Source organism: Sus scrofa, chromosome 16 (assembly GCF_000003025.6).
Source record: "Sus scrofa isolate TJ Tabasco breed Duroc chromosome 16, Sscrofa11.1, whole genome shotgun sequence".
Taxonomy (NCBI): domain Eukaryota; kingdom Metazoa; phylum Chordata; class Mammalia; order Artiodactyla; family Suidae; genus Sus; species Sus scrofa.
Genome location: NC_010458.4, coordinates 35,100,954 through 35,125,922, shown reverse-complemented (window position 1 = coordinate 35,125,922; position 24,969 = coordinate 35,100,954). Strand labels below are relative to the sequence as shown.

Here is a 24,969-nt window from a genome sequence, read left to right as displayed (position 1 = left end):
TCCTGCTGTGGTGCAATGGGCTATGGGTCTGGTGTTGCCGCAGCTGAGGCACAGATTTGATCCCTGGACTGGGAACTTTCATATGCCTCGAATGCAGCCCAAAAAAATGACTTCAGCATTTACATCAACTACACTAATTAACTAGACATTTCCAAAAATAGATATGTTTTTGTTTTTAGGTAAAATTTGTCACTTACGATATACTTACATATCCTCAGTGAGTTTTGGCTGGTGCACATATATGCACCTGTGTCACTCACCTCTGTCAAGTATAGGACATTACTAACATGCTCATACCCCTTGCCAGTCCGTCCCAACCATCACTCTGTTTTGCCCCACAAGGCAACTGCTCGTCTCATTTTCTTCACTATAGATTTTTGCCTCTTCCAGAGTGTCATATAAATGGAATAATAAGGTATGTGCTCTTTTGTGAAACGATCATGACTCAGCAGAGTTGTTTTGGAGTTTAACTGTGTTGCTTCCATTTGTTTTTCACTTAAAGGTTCGAATAGTCATCAGTGATCATTATTTGTATATGAGGTTCAAAATAGTGGTATTCTATCTTTTCCTTTTTTTTTTTTTTTTTCACCTGAAATACTTAAGAAAACTTCTGCATCAACTGTTTGTTACCCTAAGGTATAGTTCATATTAGAGTAACAAAATGGTGTTAATGTTAGTTATTCAGTAACCCTTTATTAATCAGTTTTATGGTAACTTGATTCCCTAGCATCCTCCAAAGGTAGATAATAAGGGGAATTTCCTTCCCCTCATTCTGAATTGTTTCTTAAACATGTTTAATGTGTTTTAGTCCATTATAGTTTTTCTTAATACTACAATTGTCCCATCTTGGATTAGTGGGAACTTTTCAGATTGGCTCATCCTTTTGACACAACTTCATTAATCTTTGATAACTTCCTGATCTGTGATATGACATGATGTTCCAGGTTCATCTTAATATATTTTCTGCCCCAGACCCAGAATCACCCATTTCCCAAGTAGTCATGGTTTCATTTAATGTGAGATATGATTTAGAGACTATTGTCTGGGTGCTGGGGAGCTCATTGCTGCTGAGTTTTTGTTTCTAGGCTTTTTCAGTAGAAAGAACTAAGAATTTTTTAAGATAAAATACATAATGAATTAATACTGATATTTCCAATTTAAAATCCAGACTATGGGTTTTTACTTAATTCATCTGACATCTGTATCTCCTTTCTTCTATGCTGAAAACCTTAGTCCCCAGCAACATCAACGTAATTATTCATTTGCTTTATTCCATAGTAAACGCAGCAGCTGTAGAGTAACAATATGATTAGCACCAACAATATGATCACTAAAAAGAATTTTAAGATTGTTTCTCTTTCATGAGGGTATAATTAAATTACTATTTCAAAGTCACTTAAAATAGTTCCTTTCTATGTGTTATAACACCAACTCAGTACAAGAATTCACGTGTTTTATTTGGCTTTTGGTTTTTAAGAATTTTCTTAATTGTGTAAAACAATAAATTAATGCAAATAATCAGATTTCATAAGTAAGATTATTCACAAAAGTCTCAGTTCCCTGTCTCTGGAGGTTACTTGTTTTGGTTTGATGGGGTGGCTGTTTTTTGTTTTGGCCACACCCCAGCCATGTGAAGGCTCTAGGGCCAAGGGACTCATGGCACAGCTGTAACCAGAGCCACAGCAATGACAGTGCTAGATTCTTAACCCACTGAGCTACAAGGGACCTCCTCTTTTGGTTTAGTTTTGATTTATCTTTCTATTTTAAAAATAGTGTGTATATATAAATATTTTTAATTGATCCATAATTTAAACATAAGTTTGTAAATGTAGTAATATCACTTGAAACTTTCTGTAGTGGTAGAAATCAGAAAGTGGTTGCCTGGGTTTCGTTGGAAAAGGGGCTGAGGGAATTTTCTGGGGTTATAGAAATTCTTATACCTCTCCTCCCACATCCTGTCATAATGTACTTTGAAAAAGCACACTGTGTTTAAAGACATTTCAGGTAAAGATTCTATTTCAGGAAAGCAAAGAAACAGTACTAACATTACAGGAAATGGATAACTTTTAGAGAAGGGTCAATGGGGATAGAGCATAACGTTCTAAATATGTGATATTCTTGAAAATTTAAGATATAGATCAAACTTAGTTTTAAAGAGAAACAAGCGAGTTTTTAAGAAATTTGCTTTTATTTTATTATTATTTTTTTGTCTTTTTTTGCCTTTTCTAGGCCCACTCCCAGGGCATATGCAGGTTCCCAGGCTAGGGGTCTAATTGGAGCTGTAGCTGCCAGCCTATGCCATGGCCACAGCAATGTGGGATCTGAGCCTCGTTTGCAACCTACACCACAGCCCATGGCGACACCGGATCCTTAACCCACTGAGCAAGGCCAGGGATCGAACCTGCAACCTCGTGGTTCCTAGTCAGATTCGTTAACCACTGAGCCATGACGGGAACTCCAATAAATTTTACTTGCTTTTAGTGATCAACAGTTTATTCCAAACTTACTGGAACTAATTTATTTTTTCTAAGCTATAATAATCTGAGTCTCATCAAACTCTTTTTAAGTAACTTTTTTCATTCCAGTTTTTCAAATCTATATTTTTAATGATTGATTCTACTATTTTTGCATTTAGGGCAACAGAGAAGTTTGACGATTGTAAAGCAAAACGTGATATCCCCACATCATGCACCGTTGATTATTCTCCTGTGTATTTTGTCAACATCGAAGTCTGGGTAGAAGCAGAGAATGCCCTTGGGAAGGTTACCTCAGATCATATCAATTTTGATCCAGTAGATAAAGGTAGTTATAAACCTAAATTTGAGAATTTATTAAAATGTACAGTGGTTTATAAATTTGTTTTAAGTTTATTGTGGAAGCAAGCATTTATTATCTAAGTGACTTTTATAGATTCACTTTATCAACATTAAAAATAATCTGAAAAAAAAATCCATAATCTAATCACACAGCTGTTTTAGCTTTGAATGTTACCTTCTGCTGTTTGTCCAAATATCAAACATTTTATAACACTGTAATCATAGTATACATGCCCCATTTTTATTTTTTTATTTTCATAAATCATAAATATTTGTCTTTGGTATCTGAATGTGAGAAGTTTAACAAATGTAATAAACTAACAAGAAAAAACTAAAGTTTCTTTAGAAACTTTCCATTATAATTGTATGGCATAGCATTGTTTTAGAGAAAATCGTTCATTTGGTGAGAATACATGAGTACTGTGAAATAAAATACAAAGAGTATATTTAAGTTTGTGTAAGAAGTTGTAAAACACGATAAACATTAGCATCTATTTTATTCCTCAGTGAAGCCCAATCCACCACATAATTTATCAGTCAGCAACTCAGAGGAACTATCTAGTATTTTAAAATTGACATGGATCAACTCAAGTATTAGGAATTTTATAAGACTGAAATACAACATTCAGTATAGGACCAAAGCTGCCTCAACTTGGAACCAGGTAAATTGAAAGTTACTGTTTATTCAAATAGTCTTTCTTGCAAGCCACTAACCCAAAAGTCTCAATTATTTTTTGAAGGTCTTAAGTTTCTGGTTATGTGAAATATTTTGCTTGACACCTCTTCTAGATCTGTATTTCAAGCAAGGACCAACAGGAAGATATCCAGATAGAAAATACAGCAGAAATAGAGGTTTGGTGTTTTTTTTTTTTTTTTGGGTCTTTTCTAGGGCCACACTCATGGCACGTGAAGGGTACCAGGCTAGGTGGAGCTGTAGACGCTGGCCTGTGCCACAGCAATGCGGCATCTGAGCCATGTGTGCGACCTATACCACAGCTCACGGCAATGCCGGATCCTTAGCCCACTGAGTGAGACCAGGGATCGAACCTGCAACCTCATGGTTCCTAGTCAGATTCATTAACCACTGAGCCACAATGGGAACTCCAGCAAAACTGTAGATTCTAAGTGGAATGTGGAAGTGCAGCATGATAAGAAATAGCATTTTCTATTGGACCATAAATAACAAGAAGCAGATAAAGTGGAAGAGTAGAAGTGAAGCAATTAGATGTATAAGGTAGAGCAGGAGTTAGCAAACTACATCTGCAGGCCAAATTCAGCCTGTCACCTGTTTTTGTAAATAAAGTTTTATTGGAACACAGCCACACACATTTATTTTTACAGTCTCTAGCTACTTTTTGTGCTGCATAGAAAGAGCTGAGTAGTTGGCAATAGAGACTATCTGGCCTACAGCCTAAAATATTTACAATCTAGCCCTTTATAGAAAGTTTGCCAGCCCATGAGGTAGAAGAAGGGATTGGTAGAGAATTTGTAAGACTGAAAAAGAAAAGGACAGTGTACCCCAAAATTATGCTACCAGCAAAAGAAATACTTAGAGCTTTTAAAAAGGCCGTCACCATAGCATCAAACTCCATATACTATTCTTTGTTATAACCCCATGTATCATCATCAGATGCTTTTGCTTTGTTTCTGTGGTTAAAGTAATGAGCTCAGAAGGAAATTGAGCCTGTGACCTTCCTACTTCTGTCCTCCTTTCCACTTATCTAAAGGGTTCAGAATACAGTCAGAAAAAGAAAAAACCGAAAAAAATTAATGCTTCATGTGATACATGAGGATTTTACAGAAAGGATACATACCAGAAATTCTTCAAAATATTTTTTAACACCATAAAATCTTAATGCATTGGACAAAAAAGACTATTTTGCATTCAATATTGAAATTCAGTATTTTGTATTCAGTATTGAAATTTCAGAGTGGTTAGGAAGAATATGGTTTTTATTTACATTTAGTCTCCTCTGTCTTTTACAGATAGAAAACCAGGGTTTCTATCTTTGTAGAAAACCAAGTTTATCTACAAAGATAGCATTTGTTTTTCTTAATTGGGCTGGATATCTTCCTTTTGCCTATTTAGATATACACTCTACCTTTCTCCATCCTACTCTTTGTCTTGTCTGACCTGTAGGAATTTTATCTGATGGTTTCCTCTAGTTCCTAGTGAGTTCCTAGTTGATAGGAAAAGGGGTCCTGACAAAAGACGGAAGAGATGGAAGTAAAGTCAGCATATTTTCCCTACTTCCTCCTGTCTGTCAACCTAAGGTCACTGCTCCATTTAATTTTTTGTGACCTTGTTTTTCCAGGTGCTGGTACCACCCCCTCATCCCTTTGGGTCTAAAGGTGGTAATACATACAAGCCCCAGAGTACTATCCTTACTATCCAAGGTTTCCCTACACACTGCCCATATTTCCTTTGGTAAACCCTCTTTGCATTACGTTCTAATCTTCTTCCAGCTGAGACCTTGAGTGTTATAGTCACGTGGAATAAAGGATTAATAGTAGATGTTTTCATGTTTCCCAAACTCACTAACTATAGTGATTTCGATTGCTTTTTGACTTTATTTCCAGAGCTTGAGTCGAATTAGCCTTCTTTCATTAGTTAAATCTTGTTTCATTAATTAGTTTCCAAAATCATTGGCAGTTTAGAAGACTTATAATAAACATCATTAGGTTTTTTGTTGGTCAATCTGCTTTGTTTTCAGATTCCTCCTGAAGATACAGCATCTACCCGATCTTCATTCACTGTCCAGGACCTTAAACCTTTTACAGAGTATGTGTTTCGGATTCGTTGCATGAAGGAAGATGGTAAAGGATTTTGGAGTGACTGGAGTGAAGAAGCAAGTGGGGTCACATATGAAGATAGTAAGTAAATAAGTATATAAAGAAATTAAGCTGTTGAAATTCTGGCTGTAAATTATGTCTGACTTTAATAATACTGCTTCTTATTTTGTGATGTTTTTCTTTAAACTAGTAATTTTAGTCTTAAAAGGATATCAAGGTATAAAATTTAATATGCATTATTAAGTTCTGTTTGATACCTAATTAAAGAAAATTATGGGGTAACATAACCATGAGAAAACCATTAACAGTTAAGTCTGGAACATTTTTTTTTTTTTTTTTGTCTTTTTGCCTTTTCTAGGGCTGCTCCCATGGCATATGGAGGTTCCCAGGGTCGAATCGGAGCTGTAGCTGCCAGCCTACTCCAGAGCCACAGCAATGTGGGATCTGAGCCACGTCTGAAACCTACACTATAGCTCTCTGCAACGACAGATCCTTAACCCACTGAGCAAGGCCAGGGATCAAACACGCAACCTCATGGTTCTTAGTCGGATTCATTAACCACTGCGCCACAATGGGAACTCCCAGTCCAGAACATTTTATTAAAGGAAGGTAGTCCAGAAATATGTCTAGAAAATCACATCCTGAATCATTAAAACCACACTATCTAGCAAAATATGCCTTAGACACTAACTTCAAAAAGATAGTTGTACTATATTTTTTACTCTTTTTTTTTTTTTTTTTTTTTTTTCTTTTTAGGGCTGCGCCTGCGGCATATATGGAAGTTCCCAGGCTAGGGGTCAAATCAGAGCTGCCGCTGCCAGACTACGCCACAGCAAAGTGGGATCCAAGCCATATCTGCAACCTATACTACAGCTTGCAGCAGCACTGGATCTTAAAGCCACTGAGTAAGTCCAGGGATTGAACCTACATCCTCATGGAAATACTAGTCAGGTTTGTTACTGCTGAGCCACAATTGGAACCCCCTAATTTTTTTTTTTTTTTAATTATCAGTACTATTTAATAAGCTCCTGGAAAAGCATTCTGGCATTTTGGTTTGATGGTTTATTTTCATTTTCCCTTTTTTTTTTTTTTTCTTACAATGATACAATGCATAGAGTAGAATCCAAAAGGCATAAAAGGATATATGATGTACAGTAAGTTCCCTTCTGCAAAGCAGCTAGTGTTACTTAGGTAGTCATCAAGAAATAGCCCCATGGCATGTAAGTTTTTTTGGTTTTATTGAACATTTTCCTATCACAAGCACACTTCAGGTGTCAGTGGCAGCAGGCACAGCTAAAAAACCTCCCCTATCACCTATGCCCTTCCACTTCATGTAGCTCTACCAGAGGTTCGGATAGAATGTCAAAAGCAGAAAAGTAGCCTTGTCCACTAAGAATTTTCTCTCATTCATATAAATGCCAGGAAAGAAAGTAATCATACTATTGCTATAGGTATGGGAATCATCAACCAGATTCCTTTGTCATGGCCAAGAATTCTGAAACTGATACTCTCGGGACTTTTGAAAGTACTTGGGTCAGTTTTGGAAAGTTGCTGAACTATTTTAAAATGTAGACAAAATATTGTGGGGTTCAACTTAGTGAATGAAGCTTCTAGGTTCTTTTTATGTTAGGAACTATTTCCAGCCCATAAAATTTCCTTTATCACTTCATGTTCTTTATTCTGGGGTGCTGCACTGTATATCTGTTTGAACCCCCTGTACCAGCAGCTTTTTCCCTAGCCTTCCCGGTCTTCCTTTCCTCTTCTCTTCTAGGTTTTGTCACCTGTAATTACTCTTCATGATCAGCTGGTCATTGCTTAGATTTTATTCAGATCCTTTTTTTTCTGTTGAATACAATATTTTGCAATTTATAAAAATTTTGCATTTTTAAAAGCTACTTAATAGCATCTCATACTTTGTTTTGTAAAATGCTTTTTCACATAATTAATGATTATCACAATAATCCTGTGAATTTATTTTTGATATATCTTATTAGACTGATTTATCCCAACATAAGATAATAGATTTATACTACATTTACTCCATTTATTTTGCTTAAATTCTGAAATGTCTGCGTTTAGGGGTTTAAGCATTTATTTAAATATGATTTTTTCAATTTGTTTTGCAGTAAGAAATGTTAAATCTTTGGTTATTGATTAGGATATATTTGTACCTTTACAATTACAAAAGAATTTCAGTCTAATCTAAATCATCAAGCTGTCACCCTGACCAAAGGGATACCCAAGTATATCATGCTGGGATGGGAAAACGTCGGTTTAAAGAGAGACACCATGTGACTGGAGGGCAATAATATTAAGAATAAAGTGAAAATAATTATTGTTATAATAAAAATTTTTATTTTAAAATGTTTGTCATCTCATTAGGACCATCCAAGGCACCAAGTTTCTGGTATAAGATAGAGCCGTCTCATACTCATGGCTATAGATCTGTACAACTCATGTGGAAGGTAAAAAAAAAAAAATCACCTATTTATTGTCTCTTATCTCACATTAATGTATTTTATATGATGAGTGGAGTTTAATTTTTGATATCAAGTAGTATTTAGTAACTATTTTTAGTAAGTAGAAACAAAGCCTTATACTATGAAAAAGTCAGTCACAAATTGCAGGTGATACCTCAGATATTTCATTATAGTTCTATGGAAACTCTAAGAAGAAGGGCCTTCTTTTTTACTGAACTTTCCTCATGGAAAAATAATAAATGTTTTGGGTGATCAAAATATATGCAGATAATAGGAAATTGTACAGTCCATAAATGCTCATGAGTAGATGATGTTAAGGTAGAAAAGTACTCAGACATAAAATAATTTAGGCCCACACAGCTGCCGTACATAATTATATAGAGAACTAAAAGCTACCAGAATGGTGCTACTTTCCCTCTTAGTTGAAGAACATGTTTTTACTCTTAATTCAGTGTGTAGTCGTTTCACTTGAATAGTACGTTCAAAGTAATTTTGCTAGTCCCTTCCAATTATGTAGTGATTTGATATAATAGCAGAATTTGTGAACATGGAGAAAAACTGATTCATTTTACTCAAGATATATGAAATATATTTTTAATATAAATCATTTTATTTCAGACATTGCCTCCTTTTGAAGCAAATGGAAAAATATTGGATTATGAAGTGACTCTCACAAGATGGAAATCACGTTTACAAAATTATACAGTTAATGACACAAAACTGACAGTAAACCTCACAAATGATCGCTATATAGCAACTCTGACAGCAAGAAATATGGTTGGCAAATCAGATGCATCTGTTTTAACTATCCCTGCCTGTGATTTTCAAGGTTTGTATCCATGAGATGGACCTGACTTATGGATGGGAAGAGTAGTTAGGTATGAACAGGGCTCCTATAAAAAAAAGTAAGTATTCTAAGCAGTCATCATATTTTTAGAGTTAGTCAGCAGCGAAATCAGTTCCATCATTATGTGGCTCACTTAAACTTTGCAGTGAGGTACTTAAGCATTTTTTGATTATCTTTTTAAAAAATATTTTTAGGGTTTTAAGAACTGTATATGCACGTGACTTAAATATATTATTTCTCTGTAGCTTTATCTACAGCTTTCAAAGAAGAAAAAAATTATAGTTGCCTGGTGGCCTAGCAGTTAAGGATCCAGCATTATCACTGCTGTGGCTTGGGTTCATTCCCTGGCCTGGGAACTTCCTTATGTCGCAGGAGCAGCCAAACAAAGAAAAAGAAAAAATTTGCAGCTTACATACACGAGACACTTGAAGAATTTAGTGAAAAGGAAGAATTTAATTTCCCAAATATTTTGACTATTTACATGTAAATTGTAATATGCTTTTATTCATATAAATACGTGTTATGCTACAAAAATCAGATAGCAAGATCACATGGTTATGAATGAATAAAATACTGGAATTTCAGATTTGTAAATATTCATTTATCATATGTGTATTCAATTTTTGTTTTAAAGCTACTCACCCCATAAAGGATCTTAAAGCATTTCCCAAAGATAACATGCTTTGGGTAGAATGGACTGCTCCAAATGAATCTGTAAACAGATACGTACTTGAGTGGTGTGTGTTATCAGATAAATCTCCCTGTATACCAGACTGGCAACAAGAAGACGGCACTGTACATCGCACCTATTTAAGAGGTATACCTGGCTAGAAACATTTAAGTTGTCCTTTTTTAGCTCTTTAGACAGATTTTTCTTGTCCAAATTCTTTTCTGCTTTTATAGGTTTTGTGATCTATTGAAAAGACTTCCAGTTTACCACGGTTCCTGGTTACATCTGGTTTATTAGATTGTGACTCTTAGGAAGTTACACTTAACTTCTGTAAACTGCAAGGTCTGTTTATGGATTAAGTGGGGTGAATACTCCATTGTTGTTTTAATCATCAAAAGAATGCTCATGAAATTGTAAAGTAAGAGAACTAAAACCCAGCTTCTACTGCTAACTAGTGTGTTCTCTGTATCTGATTTAACTCCCTCATCCTTTAATGAGAAAATACTTTCCCTGAGCATCTGGATGGCTTCTTCTTGTAGCTGTTGAACAAGAGAAGCAGAACTAGAACTTAGATTTCCTTGTATTTTAAACTGGAGCCAGGTCCTAATGCAGGGCAGAAAGTAGTGATGTTAAAGCTCTCCAAAATGGGTTGCTCTTGTGGTAAGGTACAACATTTTTTTTTTTTTTTTAAGTATAGGTGATTTACAACGGTGTGCCAATTTTAAGGTACTGTTTATCAAGTTACTTTAAAGTGACATAACAACTTTAAAGAGAAAACAAAGCACTCTGTGTTTTTTTAAAAATAATAATTAGAATTCAGCTACAAGTAATATCAGATATACCTGTCATAAAGTTTATGAGCTTTATTCATAACATAGGCTGTTTGGCCCTCATTAATCTATTAATATATAATTTTAGTAACCTGATTGTCTAGTTTAGCAACCTTAGCCAATTAAAAGCAAGGTGGAGCTAGAGAAGAAATAGATTGGTAATAATTGAATAAGAGGATCTTTTCATATAGCATAGTGTTGGCTCTGGAGACCTTCAGAGCACAGGTATTCCCATATAGCTCAGTAAGCCTCATAAAACGTCACTGTACTACAGCAGAATTTAAAATTTATTCATCTTCTTCATAATACTGAACTATCAAAAAAATTACTCTCCTTAAGAAGACAAAGAGGGAAGTTCCCATTGTGGTTCAGCAGTAATGAACCCAGCTAGTATCCATGAGGATGCAGGTTTGATCCTTGGTCCCATTCAGTGGGTTAAAGACGCAACATTGCTGTGAGCTGTGGTGTAGGTCACAGATAGGCTTGGATCTAGTGTTCCCATGGCAGTGGTGTAGGGCTGTCAGTTGCAGTTTCAATTTGACCACTAACCTGGGAACCTCTATATGCCATGCTGCAGCCCTAAAAAAAAAAAAAAAAAAAAAAGCAAAAAAGTATGTATAATTTCATGAACAATTGTTAAAGAAATATAACTTGTTGAATGTATAAACTTCAGAATACCAAAAAGAAAATTTTTGCTGTTGTGTTCTAAGGGATAAATTACTTTTTTAATTTGGAGAGATTTTCAATAAAAGGAGTATTTAAGATAATTATTTCTTTTAAAATTGTTACTTTCTGAGGAAAAAACACTTGATTCTTTTTTTCCCCAGTCACCTGACAAACCATTAGTGTTTTCCCTAGCTCTGATTTTGTGGATCTTGCTCATGAGCAGCTCTTAGAATTAGGTAAAATATATTAAAATTGTCAAACTATAAGTAAGACCCAGGATAATTTGAGGCCAGTGTTTTATAAATCCTGAATATAAATGCAATTTATTACTTTTATTGGCAATATAAACATTTTTATCCACTGTATTGGCAATAAAAGTAACCTTTTATTTTCATGAGCAGTTTACTCTGTTAAGCTTGAATCCAGTGCACAAAAGGCAATGCTATTGGCAAAAGATTGTAATCAACTATACTCTAATAATTTTTTTAAAGGCAGTACCTACTTAAAAAGTTGCAGTTTTAAAAGAAAGTTCAGTGGTGATCATTTCATAATGTATGCAAATGTCAAATCATTATTACACATGAAACATAATATTGTACATTACCAATATTTCAATTTTCAAAAATAAATGAAAAACTAAAGGCAAGCTCAGTGGTCATGAAATCGTAATGTAAAAATAAATAGTGGAATTAATTAGATTTTTTTCATTATAGGAAAAAACATGCTTAATATACTATTCTTACTTTAGGAAATCTAGCCGAGAGCAAATGTTATTTGATAACAGTTACTCCAGTATATGCTGATGGACCAGGGAGTCCCGAATCAATAAAGGCATACCTTAAACAAGCTCGTAAGTCCAGACCTACTTTCTTTGAAAAATGTTGAATTTTGTGCTAACAAAGACATTTTATCCCTTTTAAAGATAGGATATGTCTCATCATGTTCAGATAATTTCATGATAATGAAATTTTACCAAATTTTAGTTATTTACTAAAGTCTAATGATTTTCAGTTAACAGGTATCTTATTCCATTTCAGCACCTTCCAAAGGACCTACTGTCCGGACAAAAAAAGTGGGGAAAAATGAAGCTGTCTTAGAGTGGGACCAACTTCCTGTTGATGTTCAGAATGGATTTATCCGAAATTATACTATATTTTATAGAACCGTCATTGGAAATGAAACTGGTATTAAAACTATATCAATTATTAAGAATCATGTGTTTTTTCTTTAGCTCCTAAATACTAATTTAAGTTTCACTTTCTTGTGTTATACGTCTTAGTACATTATCCTCAGGAAAGAAATACCTGGGAATTTGCTTTATGAAAGCTTTCATGGTCCTATTAAAGAAACATTGTTTTCTAGTAAAATGTATTGATTCCTTTTTAATATTAACAATGTCAAACTAAGGCAAACTAAGCAAGTGTAGTTGAATAAAGCCCACTTACTGATTTCTTCCAGCTGTGAATGTGGATTCTTCCCACACGGAATATACACTGTCCTCTTTGACTAGTGACACTTTGTACATGGTACGAATGGCAGCGTACACAGATGAAGGTGGAAAGGATGGTCCAGAATTCACTTTTACTACACCAAAGTTTGGTAAGAAATAATGACGTTTGATTTTTCTTTTTTTTCTGTTTTAAAATTTAATCAGACTAAAAATAGGCTTAATTTATATGCTTAGATTTTGTTTACAGTGCATCTTTGGAGTCATATAAATGAAATGTTCATAAATTATGATTTTATATTGCTGTATATCTGGTTTTGGTCATTTCTTTATAGAAAACATTTTTTCCTTACCTTGTTTTTGTTTACACTCTTTCTAATTTCACTGATATTCTATGAATCCCAAAGGGTTTGTATATCTTTCTAAATGGGTTCATTTTTTTTCACTGGCAAAGCTTAGACGCAGTTTCTTACTTCTCTTGTTCTTCCTTTTATAGGTAGGGTGCCAGAAAGACTAGTTTCCCCTTGCAGTCTCATTTCCAGACCTCCAGCTCAGTCTTTAAGCTGCTGAAACCAGGCTTCCCACTCATAACTCCACTAAAACCTCTCTAGTGTCACTCATGGAAGACCTCTTAGTTGTCCTATCCAATGCATGCTTTTTAGTTATCTTTTTTTCTGTTTCCCAGCATTTGACTCTTTGGTATATTCATTCTGTTCATCCTTGAAGTTGTCTCTTCCCTTTGTTTGTCTTTTTAATAGCACTCTCCTGAGTCTTCTCCCTCTCTGGTACTTTCTTCTTGGTCTCCTTTTCTACTCTTTTAAATGTTTTATATTCCAGAGCTCTGTTCTTGGCCTTATTTTCTTACCTGCCTGTACAGATTCCTGTCTGTGACTTCAGCCATCCTCTCTTTCCTTCCCAAGTACATTTCTCTTTCTTTGCTACATGGCACAACCATCCAGCTCTTTGCCAAACTAGAGATTTAGATGCAGTTGTAGTAAATTTCTTCATATCTTCTTCACTTACACGAATCAAGTATCAAGTCCAGTTAATCATACCTTCTAATTTCTGCTTGAACATGCCCTTTCATAATCTCTTTCTGTGACCATAAACTTCTTATCATTTTCCCCACCTTTGTGTCTTTTCCCACTACATTGCCCTAAACCTTTTCTTGTTTTAGCTATTCCTGTAGCCTCCTTAAAGCAGACCTAAATAAACTGTATTCTTGGTTATTACTACTACATTTTGAATCATTATAGAAATTACCTTATTTTATTGTATTTGTAACCCCACACCCAAGTACCAGCACAGTGAATGATAAATAGTAGGTTCCACATTTCATGTTGGTTGAATGATTGCCAAATGAACAAGTAATAAGTGACTATATAAGGTAGATATTAAAAGGTCCTGAGCTTTGCTGTGATGGCCAGTAATGGATATAGCCTGTGAGATAAGATTTGTGATGTCTGTTTGTAGAATGTAAATGTAACAAATACAGGTTTCAGCCCCTATCCCCAAGTAGAGCATTCCTATGAAACTTTACATAAGCCAAAATTGTGTAGAGCAAAGCATATCCCCTGCTTTTGGAAAGTTTGTATTAAATCAGTTTGCTTTCACAAAAGAAGTACATTAGGACAATAACAAGCCTTTTTTCTTAAATTTATTTCCTTTAGTAAAAACAGGTACTAATATAAGGCTTTTGTGGAAGCAAAATGGCTTAATGCAAACGTCCCTAAAATGGAGGGAATACCTTTCAATTATTTAAGTAATTGAAATAAAACTGTCATAATCTTTAGAAAAATAAAAATAATAAACTAATAAACTTTTAAAATATCCTGACTATAAAAGTGATGTTCATGATAAGGAATTTAGGCTATACAGTAAAATATGAAGAGGAAGAAAATCACCCTAATCCCTCATCCAAAATAATCTCTTAGCATATTTTGTATATCCTTCTAATCTTTTCTGTGCATACATTTTTCCCTAAATAAGATCATAATTAATTAGTGTTAATTCATCATCTACATTTTCATCTGACTTGTCTATTATTTTATGGATCCATTATGGCTTCTTCACATGGCATGGGCATTGCTCCCAAGGACCTTAAAGCGTGGTTGGAGAAATAGAACATAAGTAAATTAAACAAAGGAAAGCCATGTACATCATAAATAGAGCAGAAATTTACAGGTACCAGTAACAGGAGGGTTTCACCTTCAGAGATTTTGGGGAGGAGACAGTACTTGAGCCTTTAAGTTCAGATGTAGACAGATAGGAAGAAGGCATCTTAGAGCAGCCTGAGCAAAGGCTCAAGGCATGGAAATGTATGTAGTAAGCACAAGTTCAGCACCAGTGAAGGAAAAGTTCTGCATGAATTTGATTTGACATGTATAAGAGAACCTTGGCATTCAAAAATTAATACTTTCAAACCTATAGTTTATTCCCCAGCATTGGTCTGACTTCTTGGTTCCTATTAGGTTTTGTAGGATGTAAAGTTACTTAGAAAGGGATATGTATGGTGGAAAGAGAAGACTAAGTGAATAGTGCATGAGTGCAGCACTACTTTCATACATTTTTACTATAAAAGACTAATAAAGGGGGTGGAGGAGTTCCTCTTGTAGCTCAGAGGGTTAAGGACCTGACATAGTGTCCATGAGAAAGTGGGTTCGATCCTTTGCCTTGCTCAGTGGGTTAAGGAACCAGTGTTGCTGCAAGCTGTTGTGTAGATTGCAGATGCGGCTCAGATCCAGCATTGCTGTGGCTTGTGGCATAGGCTGGAAGCTGCAGCTCCAATTCATCCCCTAGCCCAGGAACGTCCATATGCTGGAGGTGTGGGCATTAAAAAAAGGGGGTGTATGTGTGGAAGAGTTAACCGGAAACAACCATAAGATAAATCATTAGAAATATCTCTGATATAAATTGTCCCAATTAATGATTCACTTAATAAGCCCTATTTTAAATGAAGATAGGGATTCATGTGGTATTTAGGAATCTTAGGCTTGTTGCTTTTTAAAAATATTCCTACTTCTGCAGCTACTGTGACTGTTAAGATTTTCCTAAAATTCTTAGCCCTATATCAAATATATCTTTTTGAAAATAGTTAATAACTATTAAAAATTTAGCCTGAATTTTCCTTTTTTAAAGGTTGTGGTTTTTTTTTTTTTTTTTTTTTTGGCCGCACCTGCATAAGTTCGAGGGATTAGGGTTCAAACTTGAGCTGCTGCTGCTGCAGTGACAACACTGGATCCTTAACCCACTGAGCCACCAGGGAACTTCCCTAATTCATTTTTTAAAGTTTGGTTTTTTTTTGTTTTTTTTTTTTTTTGTCTTTTTGCCATTTCTTGGGCTGCTCTCACGGCATATGGAGGTTCCCAGGCTAGGGGTCTAATCAGAGCTATAGCCACAGGCCTACACCACAGCCACAGCAACGCGGGATCTGAGCCGCATCTGCAACCTACACCACAGGTCACGGCAATGCCAGATCCTTAAACCATTGAGTAAGGCCAGGGATCGAATCTGCAACCTCATGGTTCCTAGTCAGATTCGTTAACCACTGCGCCACACTGATGGGAACTCCCATTTTTTAAAGTTTTATTGAAGTATAGTTGATTTACAGTGTGATAATTTCTGCTGAACAGCAAAGTGATTCAGTTATACATACACACACATCCTTTCTTTTTCAGATTCTTTTCCTGTAGAAATTATCAACAGGATATAAGGTAGAGGTCCTTGTGTTATACGTATGGAGGTCCCCATTGGCCAGTTATTCCATATACCACAGTGTGCATTTGCCAATCCCAGATCTCCAGTCTGAATTTTCTATTTTTAATATTTGTAGAAGGTTACACTTAGCAGTTCAGTTACGATTCTTTAAAGTTTTTCCAGTTCTACCCAATACTCGTATAACTCAGAGATAAGCTTTTGCTAAGATTCTACTGAGTACAGATCATAAATGTAATAAATAGGTTTGAAAGTTTTTAGCCAGGTAGAGTATCTATTCAGTAAACTGAAATAATCAGTTTATTGCCGTAGTCAACATATATCTTATTGCATACTATGTGGTCAGATTACTAAGTTAGGCATAAGTAGCTGTGATACAATTTACCAAGGGGGAGAGAGTCGGGGAGAGAAACACCTTTAAGTTTGAAAAGGTTGTAAAAACAAATTAGGATAGTATTTCATCTTTTTAACAGTAATATGGTTGGAAAGTTGCATTATTTCTCTTTAGCATGTGTGTCAACAATTTTCCTTTTTACCCCTTTCTGGTTTTTAGCTCAAGGAGAAATTGAAGCTATAGTCGTGCCTGTGTGTTTAGCATTCCTGTTGACAACCCTTTTGGGAGTATTGTTCTGCTTTAATAAGCGAGACCTGTAAGTACCCTTACTCATATTTTTGCATTTCCCTTGCTTTTATTGATCTATAATTTACATATAATAACATTTATCCATTTTAAGTGTACAGTTGAATTGTCATAACTGTATACAGATGTATAGTTACCACCACACTCAAGATAAAGAACATTTCTATCACCCTGAAAAGTTGCTTCATTCTGTTTTGTAGTTTCTCCTCTCCCTCTGGCCCCAGCAATCACTAATCTACTTTCTGAGGTTATAGTTTTGCCTTTTCTAGATTTCACATATATAGAATCAAACAGCATGTAATCTTATGGATGTCTTTTGCTTGACCTATTTTTTAGATTCATTCATGTTGTTGCATATACTACTGTTTTTGCCTTTTCATTGCTGAATAGTATTCTATAGTATAGAAATTTCAAAATTTGTTTACCCATATATCTCTTATGAAAGTTAAAGTTGTTTCTTTGATTTTTGGCTATTATGAATAATGTTGCTGTGAACATTCGCATTCACATCTTTGTGTGGGCATATATTTTCATTTACGTTGAGTAAATACCTAGTATTGAGATTGCTGGATCATATGGTAAGTACATATTTATAGGAAACTGTCAAACTGTTTTTCAAAGTGGCTGTACCATTATCTTGTATTCCCATTGGCAATATGAGAGTTCTCTTTTGTTCCATATTATCCCCAGTACTTGGTATTGTCAGTGTTTTTAATTTTTGCTCTTCTTTTTCATGAGTTTGTATGCTGTTTCGGTGTGGTTGTAACTGTTTCCCTGATAGATAGTAATAGATCTTTTCATGTGCTACTTATATATCTCCTTTTGTGATGTGTCTTTTGAAATCTTTGGCCCATTTTTAAAATTAGGTAGTTTGACTTAATTTTGATCAGGTCCATTTTATTAGGGTTTTTTTTTTTAATGGTTCTTGATTTTTATGTCCTGTAATGAAATCTTTGCATAACCCAGTGTCACAAATATGTTCTCCTGTGTTTTCTTCTAGAAGTTTAGTCATTATCCCATAATTCTGTTCTGTGATCTCTTTAGGAAAAGTTTCTTTGCGTGTTATAAGATCAGGATAAAAGTTTTTTCCCATAGATTATCTAGTCTTTCCAGCATCATTTATTGAAAAGACTATCTTTCCTATTGAATTCGCTTGTACCTTTGCCAAAATCAGCCATATAAGCCTGGACCTGTTTGTGGACGCTAATCCTGTTCCATTGATGTATATGTTTATTCCTGCTGAACCACATCGTCTTGATTACTATAGCTCTACACTAAGTTTTAAGACTAGGTAGTAGAATTTCTCCAGTATGTTTTTTAATTATGAAAAAACATACTGTCCAGATTTTACAATGGTTTCCTGCAGGAGAGTCAGTCTGTTAGGATCTTATTACTCATCTTTACTTTTTTATTTGAACTGATTCTCGAGATGACTCACTTCCTGTATACTTAAGTACACTTTTGACCTCTAACGTTGAGCTAGGAACTATATTAAGGTAAACATATGTAAATAGGTTTTCAATGATGGGGTATATCCTGAATTTGGTATCTTTAATATTGTTAGCCTTTTCTTCCTTGTGAAAAAAATCAAATCTGGTACCAGTGTTGAAATTGATTCATTATCTGGATTCTTCTAGTTGGAAATTGAACATTTGGGGGGGTTTTGTTTGGGGGAGGTAATGTTCCACAATGTTTTGTGACCTGGCCAACAGTTTTCAGTAGTTTTTATTGCAGAATTTGATTTTAGCGATTTTTAAAACATTGAATACTGATTACCAGCTTTAGTCTTGTAAACAGTTTTTCCTTAAGGATAAGGGGTAAGATCAACAGTATTTTTCTGTTGGTTATAAGAAAAATAATGTTTTTGTTAGCTTTGGGGTATAGTATGTATTTTTTGTTTGGTTTGATTCTTAACATGTTTTTAGACAATCATGTTTAGAAATAGGGACTATTCATTGTTTATTACATGTGATTCTGCATATGCCATATTTCTTTTCCCTCCAGAATTAAAAAACACATCTGGCCTAATGTACCAGATCCTTCAAAGAGTCATATAGCTCAGTGGTCCCCTCACACACCACCAAGGGTAAGATAAAATGTTTCTCACTTCCTTATAATACAGAAGCTTATTTGGGTATATTTGTGAGGACTTCCACTGTGGCCTACAGCATAGGATATATTTGTCGAGTTCAAGCACAAAGATAATCAGACTGGATGAAAATAAAATAGTACCTAAATGAGAATTGTTTGGTCAATTTAAAATAATACTTATGCATCTGGAAGTTTATTTTCAGGAGTTTATTATCACCATAGCCTATTTGTTCTTATATTCCTAATTCTGTATAGTATACATTTAAACTCTTTGATTGAATTTTTATGTTGTAATCTTAGCGTTTTTAATAGTTTTGTGATAATTCTGTTGTAAGGCAAGCATTTTAGATTGTACATTAAAATCAGATTTAAGGTAACCATTTTAACACTAGTAACTTCTGGAAACTTACACTAAATTCCTTGAATTTTATATTTACAGGTTGAAGTATGTTGCGTACTATATATCCTGTGAAACTTGAGTCATTTGAGTTTGGTTTTTCTTAATGTTTCCTCATTTTTCTATCCAGTTAATCCTAGGCTGCCTAGTCTAGGCATGAAACACATTTTAATAAACTGAAGGTCTAGAAACAGTAACACCAACAATACTGACTTGGAATTCTGAGGAAATACAGCCTAATTTTTTATTTTTGGAATCATTTCATGATATCCATGCTTCAGATAGTTGGCAGTGATTTATTTAGTCAGAGATTATCTGTGCACCATTACTGAGAAATTATGCATTAGCTCTGTGGCTTTAATTAATATATAATATTATATATATTATAATTAATATTTATAATTATTCTAGCATTTGTAAATGAACATGCACTGTAGGTAAATAATCTGTTTTCTCTCTTTTAAGCATTTTAATTCAAAAGATCAAATGTATCCAGATGGAAATTTCACTGATGTAAGTGTTGTGGAAATAGAAGCAAATGACAAAAAACCTTTTCCAGAAGATCTGAAATCATTGGACATATTCAAGAAGGAAAAAATTAATACTGAAGGACACAGTAGTGGTATTGGAGGGTCTTCGTGCATGTCATCTTCTAGGCCAAGCATTTCTAGCAGTGATGAAAATGAATCTGCACAGAACACTTCAAGCACTGTCCAGTATTCCACTGTGGTACACAGTGGCTACAGACACCAGGTACCATCGGTCCAAGTCTTCTCACGGTCCGAGTCCACCCAGCCCTTGTTAGATTCTGAAGAGCGGCCAGAAGAGCTACAGCTAGTAGATAATGTAGATGGAAGTGATGGCATTTTACCCAGACAACAGTATTTCAAACAAAACTGTAGTCAACACGAAACCAGTCCAGATATTTCACATTTTGAAAGGTCAAAGCAAGTTTCATCAGTCAATGAAGATTTTGTTAGACTTAAACAGCAGCAGATTTCAGATTGTATTTCACAGCCCTATGGATCTGGGCAAATGAAAATGTTTCAGGAAGTTTCTGCAACAGATGCTTTTGGTCCAGGCACTGAGGGACAAGTAGAGAGATTTGAAACAGTTGGGATGGAGGCTGCAATTGATGAAGGAATGCCCAAAAGTTACTTACCACAGACTGTAAGACGAGGTGGCTACATGCCTCAGTGAAAGACTAGTTCCTGTTACAACTTCAGAAGTACCTGTAAAGTAAAGCTAAAATATTTTATCTGTGATTTGAGACAAAATAATCTTCACTCACTGAAGATGATCATTAGCCCTTAGGACAAAAATGTACTGTCCTCTCACATGGGCTATTTCCATTCCAGAATATCTGGGATTCTACTTTAAGCACTACATAAACTGACTTCATCCTCTGAATAGCTGAATGACTTTGTGCTGTTTCAGGATGTTTGCACTGAAGAAAAGCTTGTCTGAAATTTATAAAATGAAACTTTTGGTTTTACTATCTAGAAAACAGAGGGTATTTAAATTAAAAGCAGTGATAAACCTCGTGAGCACAGCTATACTGATTTTAATGAGAAGAGTCATCAAATAGAGTGACTTAGGGAAAATTAATATAAAAATTAAAAGGAGCAAGATCTAGACCCTCTACTTAAGCTGATATAATTTACAGTATAGATGGTACAACTAATGTGAGGCCAGCTTTTGTTGTCTGGGGGCTCATTTATAATCATACCAACATAAAAAATATTAGTTCTTTTCCATTGGTAAGGATACCATTACTGGAGAAAAGGAATTCTGGAGTTTTAACTTGGCAAACTAAAAATATTAGTTTTTGAATATTAGAAACCAAAACTTATTTTCTATCATTGACAACTTCTAAAGATCCATTTTATGAACTCCTTCCAGGTAAGAGCTAGGAATTAAAGTGACATAAACAATTTATAAAGTCTTAAATTGTTAACACTTTTTTGTAAATGTATATAAACATCATTGACCCTTCTTGTTAAGACTTCAGAGAACTTGGTTGATGAAGCACTTTATATAGTATGTCTTCAGCTTAAAATGTGTTTTAATTTAATACGCTTTGTTTTAAGATCGCATTCTTTTTTCGAGTTGGTGTTTGAAGGAGATGAGTAAGTTAGAGGACATGAGCAGTACTCACCAAAACAAACAAAAGCACCACCCCAAAAGTGTACATATTGATCTCAGTAAATATCACAGCAGATAGCCTTAGTGTAGAGGCACTTAATGTCTCCAGTTTTAAGACAGGTGGAACTTTGTTATGTATGGGGATTTAGGAATATTTTAAACCTCTTCCCATGTGTTCTGTTCCTCAAGGGAGAAAGTGAGTCAGGCCTCCAGAGTTTAGTGCTAAATTCATTTTCACATTATGTTACCCTCTATCCATGATGTCTGACAAGGAGGCAGGGGCTAAAGCTAGGAGCTGAGTAAGAGGAAATAATCCTTAGTCATGTAGTTGACTACTGCTGTCAAGTGAGTTTATTTTTCTATCATATTTAAGTTATATACCAAGCCAACTTAAATTAGTTTGTAGCAGTTAATGAAGAATAAAAGACTGAGAAAAATTGGTTGAAATTTAATTGAAATGTAATTAAAATATTGAAATTTAGTTGAAATATATATTCTACTCATTAATGTTGTTCACATTAGGCTTCTGATTATACTTTATCTTGTATTCTAGCCTAATACCGTTCAGAATTCTTTTACATTGTGGTCTTTGTAAGACAGAACAGATGCTTTATTCTGATATATCCAGTTCGACTTTAGGCAAAACTAACATGAGATTGGTAGAATATCAGAATTAGAACTAGATGAGGAAAATCAGCACAGAGAGGTCAAGTATGACAGAGAGACCCCAAACTCTCTCCTACTACAAAATCATCAAAGGCTGGTCCAAATAAGAAAAAGATTCATTTTGCTATATGTCAACAAATTTATATCCATTATGTGTTTCATTTCTTCAAAATAAGTAGTCACGTTACTCTAACCATGTTTAGATATAACCTTCCCAAACAGCAGTGTTATGAAGAACATTTTAGTTTGAAGATTGTACCTGTGAGAGGTGGACAGTTCTGAAATGTGAGCTCATGATCTAAGGGGATGAGAACAAATAGTCATTTAAGAAAGGACATCACATAAGCAAATTTGTATGTTGGAACTTGTATAGAACATGGTGCAGTGAGTGAATGCCCCCAGCCACAAAAACACAAAAATGGGTATATAGTTACTGGGCAGAAATTCATTCAGGAGAGAAATACATTTATGTAGTATACATCTTTACCCCCAAAAAGAAGTCATTCTGAAGCTTGTTCTAAGTACAAAATTACTTTCCTAAGGCATGTCTTAGAATAATCTGTTTTGACAATGTGCAACTTGTATATTAGGTAGGCAAAGAAACAAATCCAGTTATCTAATAAATTAGTCTGTTTAAGATGGTGGGTTTATTTCTCATTAAATATTTAATGTCCAAAAATTTGATGCAGTTGCCCTTTTTTAAAAGAATATAGTCAAGCATATGTTACATGTATTGTAATTTATTTGCCACTGATGTCTTTGGTAACCTATCCTCATCCCTCATAAAAGCATGATGTTGAATAACTGTTGGAAAACTTCAAACCCATTAAAATCTAAAAGTTTAATTCTTTTTTTAACATGGATCATTCAGCACTGGGAAATAGACCCAACATGTGAGTAGGAGCAAAGGAAAAAGCAGAATCATTCACATGTTTTGTGTTCACATCTGTTCTCTACCTACCTGTTCATTTAATTTCAACCTTTTTATTTGATAAGAGATTTTTTTTAATATATGAAGTCATCTAACGACCTCATTAATGAAGTTGAAATATATTTTCAAAGTCCAAATTTAAATTGCAGCATCTAAAAATAGCTGTGTAAGTGGAAATCAAATTTTAAAAGATATCTTTTTTCTACACGTAGTTAAGTAGTTAAAATCATGACATAAATTTAGAAACTACTCAGAATAATTATATAGAATTTCCTCAAATATTTGTTAACTGGCACGTGTTGACCAAGTAAATCCAACTTGAAAGTTCTTCCTCTGTTCCATTGTATCCCACGGCAGTCTCCTCTGTTTGGTGTTCAGAACAAATTTCTAAACCATACACTTCTGTTTCAGTGGTTTTATTTTGTTGAAATGGCTAAAATGTCAGAATAATAAGCTACATAAAATGTTAAAAAATTTGGGGATAGCTTTCCTGCTGTACGTTGTGTTGGATCCTGTTGCCCAGGTAAGATTACTTAAAAAAATTTTTTTGCTCTTTTTTTTGTAAATTATAAGAATATGAAGCCATAAAATGACAAGATGTTTAGGTTTAAAAAGTTTTAAACTAGTAAGTTTTAAACTAGTAGACTTACAGCCTAATTCTTTAGACTGGTCCTTAATAGCAGTTCCTTTTCATACTATTGATAAACAGAATTTCGATGTAAGACAAAACAAAACTTGCCAAAGCCAAATGTAGTATCTTTTGGTTTTAATCACCTTTTCCATCATATATGCTACTTCTATGTGTTTTCACATGATATTCTAATATATATTGCATTAAAAATAAAAAGCTCTGAGTGAGCTCTTTTGTTACCCATTTATTCCTAAATTTTTGAAAGCTTTTTGTAGTCAGCTCTTTAAAATAAGTTAGTTTAACTTCATTACTCGGTTGTTTAAAGTTGATAAATGATGATGAAAGTTCCTTTAAGGCAATGGTGATAGATGTTACAGATCTTTTATCCCTTAAACATAAGCTTTGAAAATGTTAACTACATATTTTAAATACTGTTACATGAATATCAAAATGTGATGTGTCAGAAATAAAGGGATGTTTTAAAGGTGGATATTTGAAAATTCTTTAGTCTTAGTGTTTGTGTATTGAATAGTATATTGTAAAACTAAGTGTGTAATTTGCTAGTACAATACAGTGGTTAGCATTAGGTATGTCTCCTCTCTGTATCCTAGCTATGTTCCATTTACTTGTAAGTGCAGTCCTTTCACGTTCACTTGCTACTTTACCCCCCACCTAATCTAACTTAATATAGAAAGCTTGTCTAGAGAGTATTGTATGTATTTTTATTTTTGCAGTGACTTGCATGTGCTAATCCTAACCATAGCTATTGTTTTTATGTTGACATAACTCTAAATGTTCTCTTATGTATCAGCTCTAATCCTTTAAGTAAATTTAATAAATTCATATTCAAATTTTTCCTGGCTGTGGTCACTGTCATTTGATATTGGTCTGCATAATGTTTAAAGTAACAGTATTTATCATTACTAGCTTGTGTAAACTAGATGCTTTATAAGGATTCTGTGGCCTTTTATTTTATTTATTTTTTGTCTTTTTGCCTTTTCTAGGGCTGCTCCCGCGCCACATGGAGGTTCCCAGGCTAGGGGTCGAATAGGAGCTGTAGCCGCTGGCCTACACCGGAGCCACAGCAACACCAGATCCGAGCTGCCTCTGCGACCTAACACCACAGGTCACGGCAACGTCGGATCCTTAACCCACTGAGCGAACCTGCAACCTCATGGTTCCTAGTCGGATTCGTTAACCACTGA

At 34.5% G+C, this 24,969-nt stretch overlaps 1 protein-coding gene and 1 long non-coding RNA gene across 5 annotated transcripts in view; one reads left to right on the top strand and one right to left on the bottom strand.

Moving 5' to 3' along the window:
• The window catches only part of IL6ST (interleukin 6 signal transducer), a 50,529-nt gene extending 25,910 nt beyond the window's left edge, over nucleotides 1–24,619 (top strand). The window contains exons 5-17 of one of the 4 annotated variants that reach the window (XM_021076515.1): nucleotides 2,636–2,802; nucleotides 3,324–3,478; nucleotides 3,606–3,668; nucleotides 5,531–5,690; nucleotides 7,992–8,074; nucleotides 8,708–8,918; nucleotides 9,571–9,753; nucleotides 11,851–11,952; nucleotides 12,140–12,286; nucleotides 12,561–12,701; nucleotides 16,817–16,913; nucleotides 18,908–18,989; nucleotides 19,857–24,619. In XM_021076515.1, coding sequence (XP_020932174.1) covers nucleotides 2,636–2,802; nucleotides 3,324–3,478; nucleotides 3,606–3,668; nucleotides 5,531–5,690; nucleotides 7,992–8,074; nucleotides 8,708–8,918; nucleotides 9,571–9,753; nucleotides 11,851–11,952; nucleotides 12,140–12,286; nucleotides 12,561–12,701; nucleotides 16,817–16,913; nucleotides 18,908–18,989; nucleotides 19,857–20,591 — 2,326 coding nt within the window. In that variant the 3' untranslated portion in view covers nucleotides 20,592–24,619. 4 annotated transcript variants of the gene reach the window in all.
• LOC102168151 overlaps nucleotides 1–24,969 on the bottom strand; it is a 75,508-nt gene that overhangs the window by 29,049 nt on the left and 21,490 nt on the right. The gene's annotated exons all lie outside the window — the stretch shown is intronic.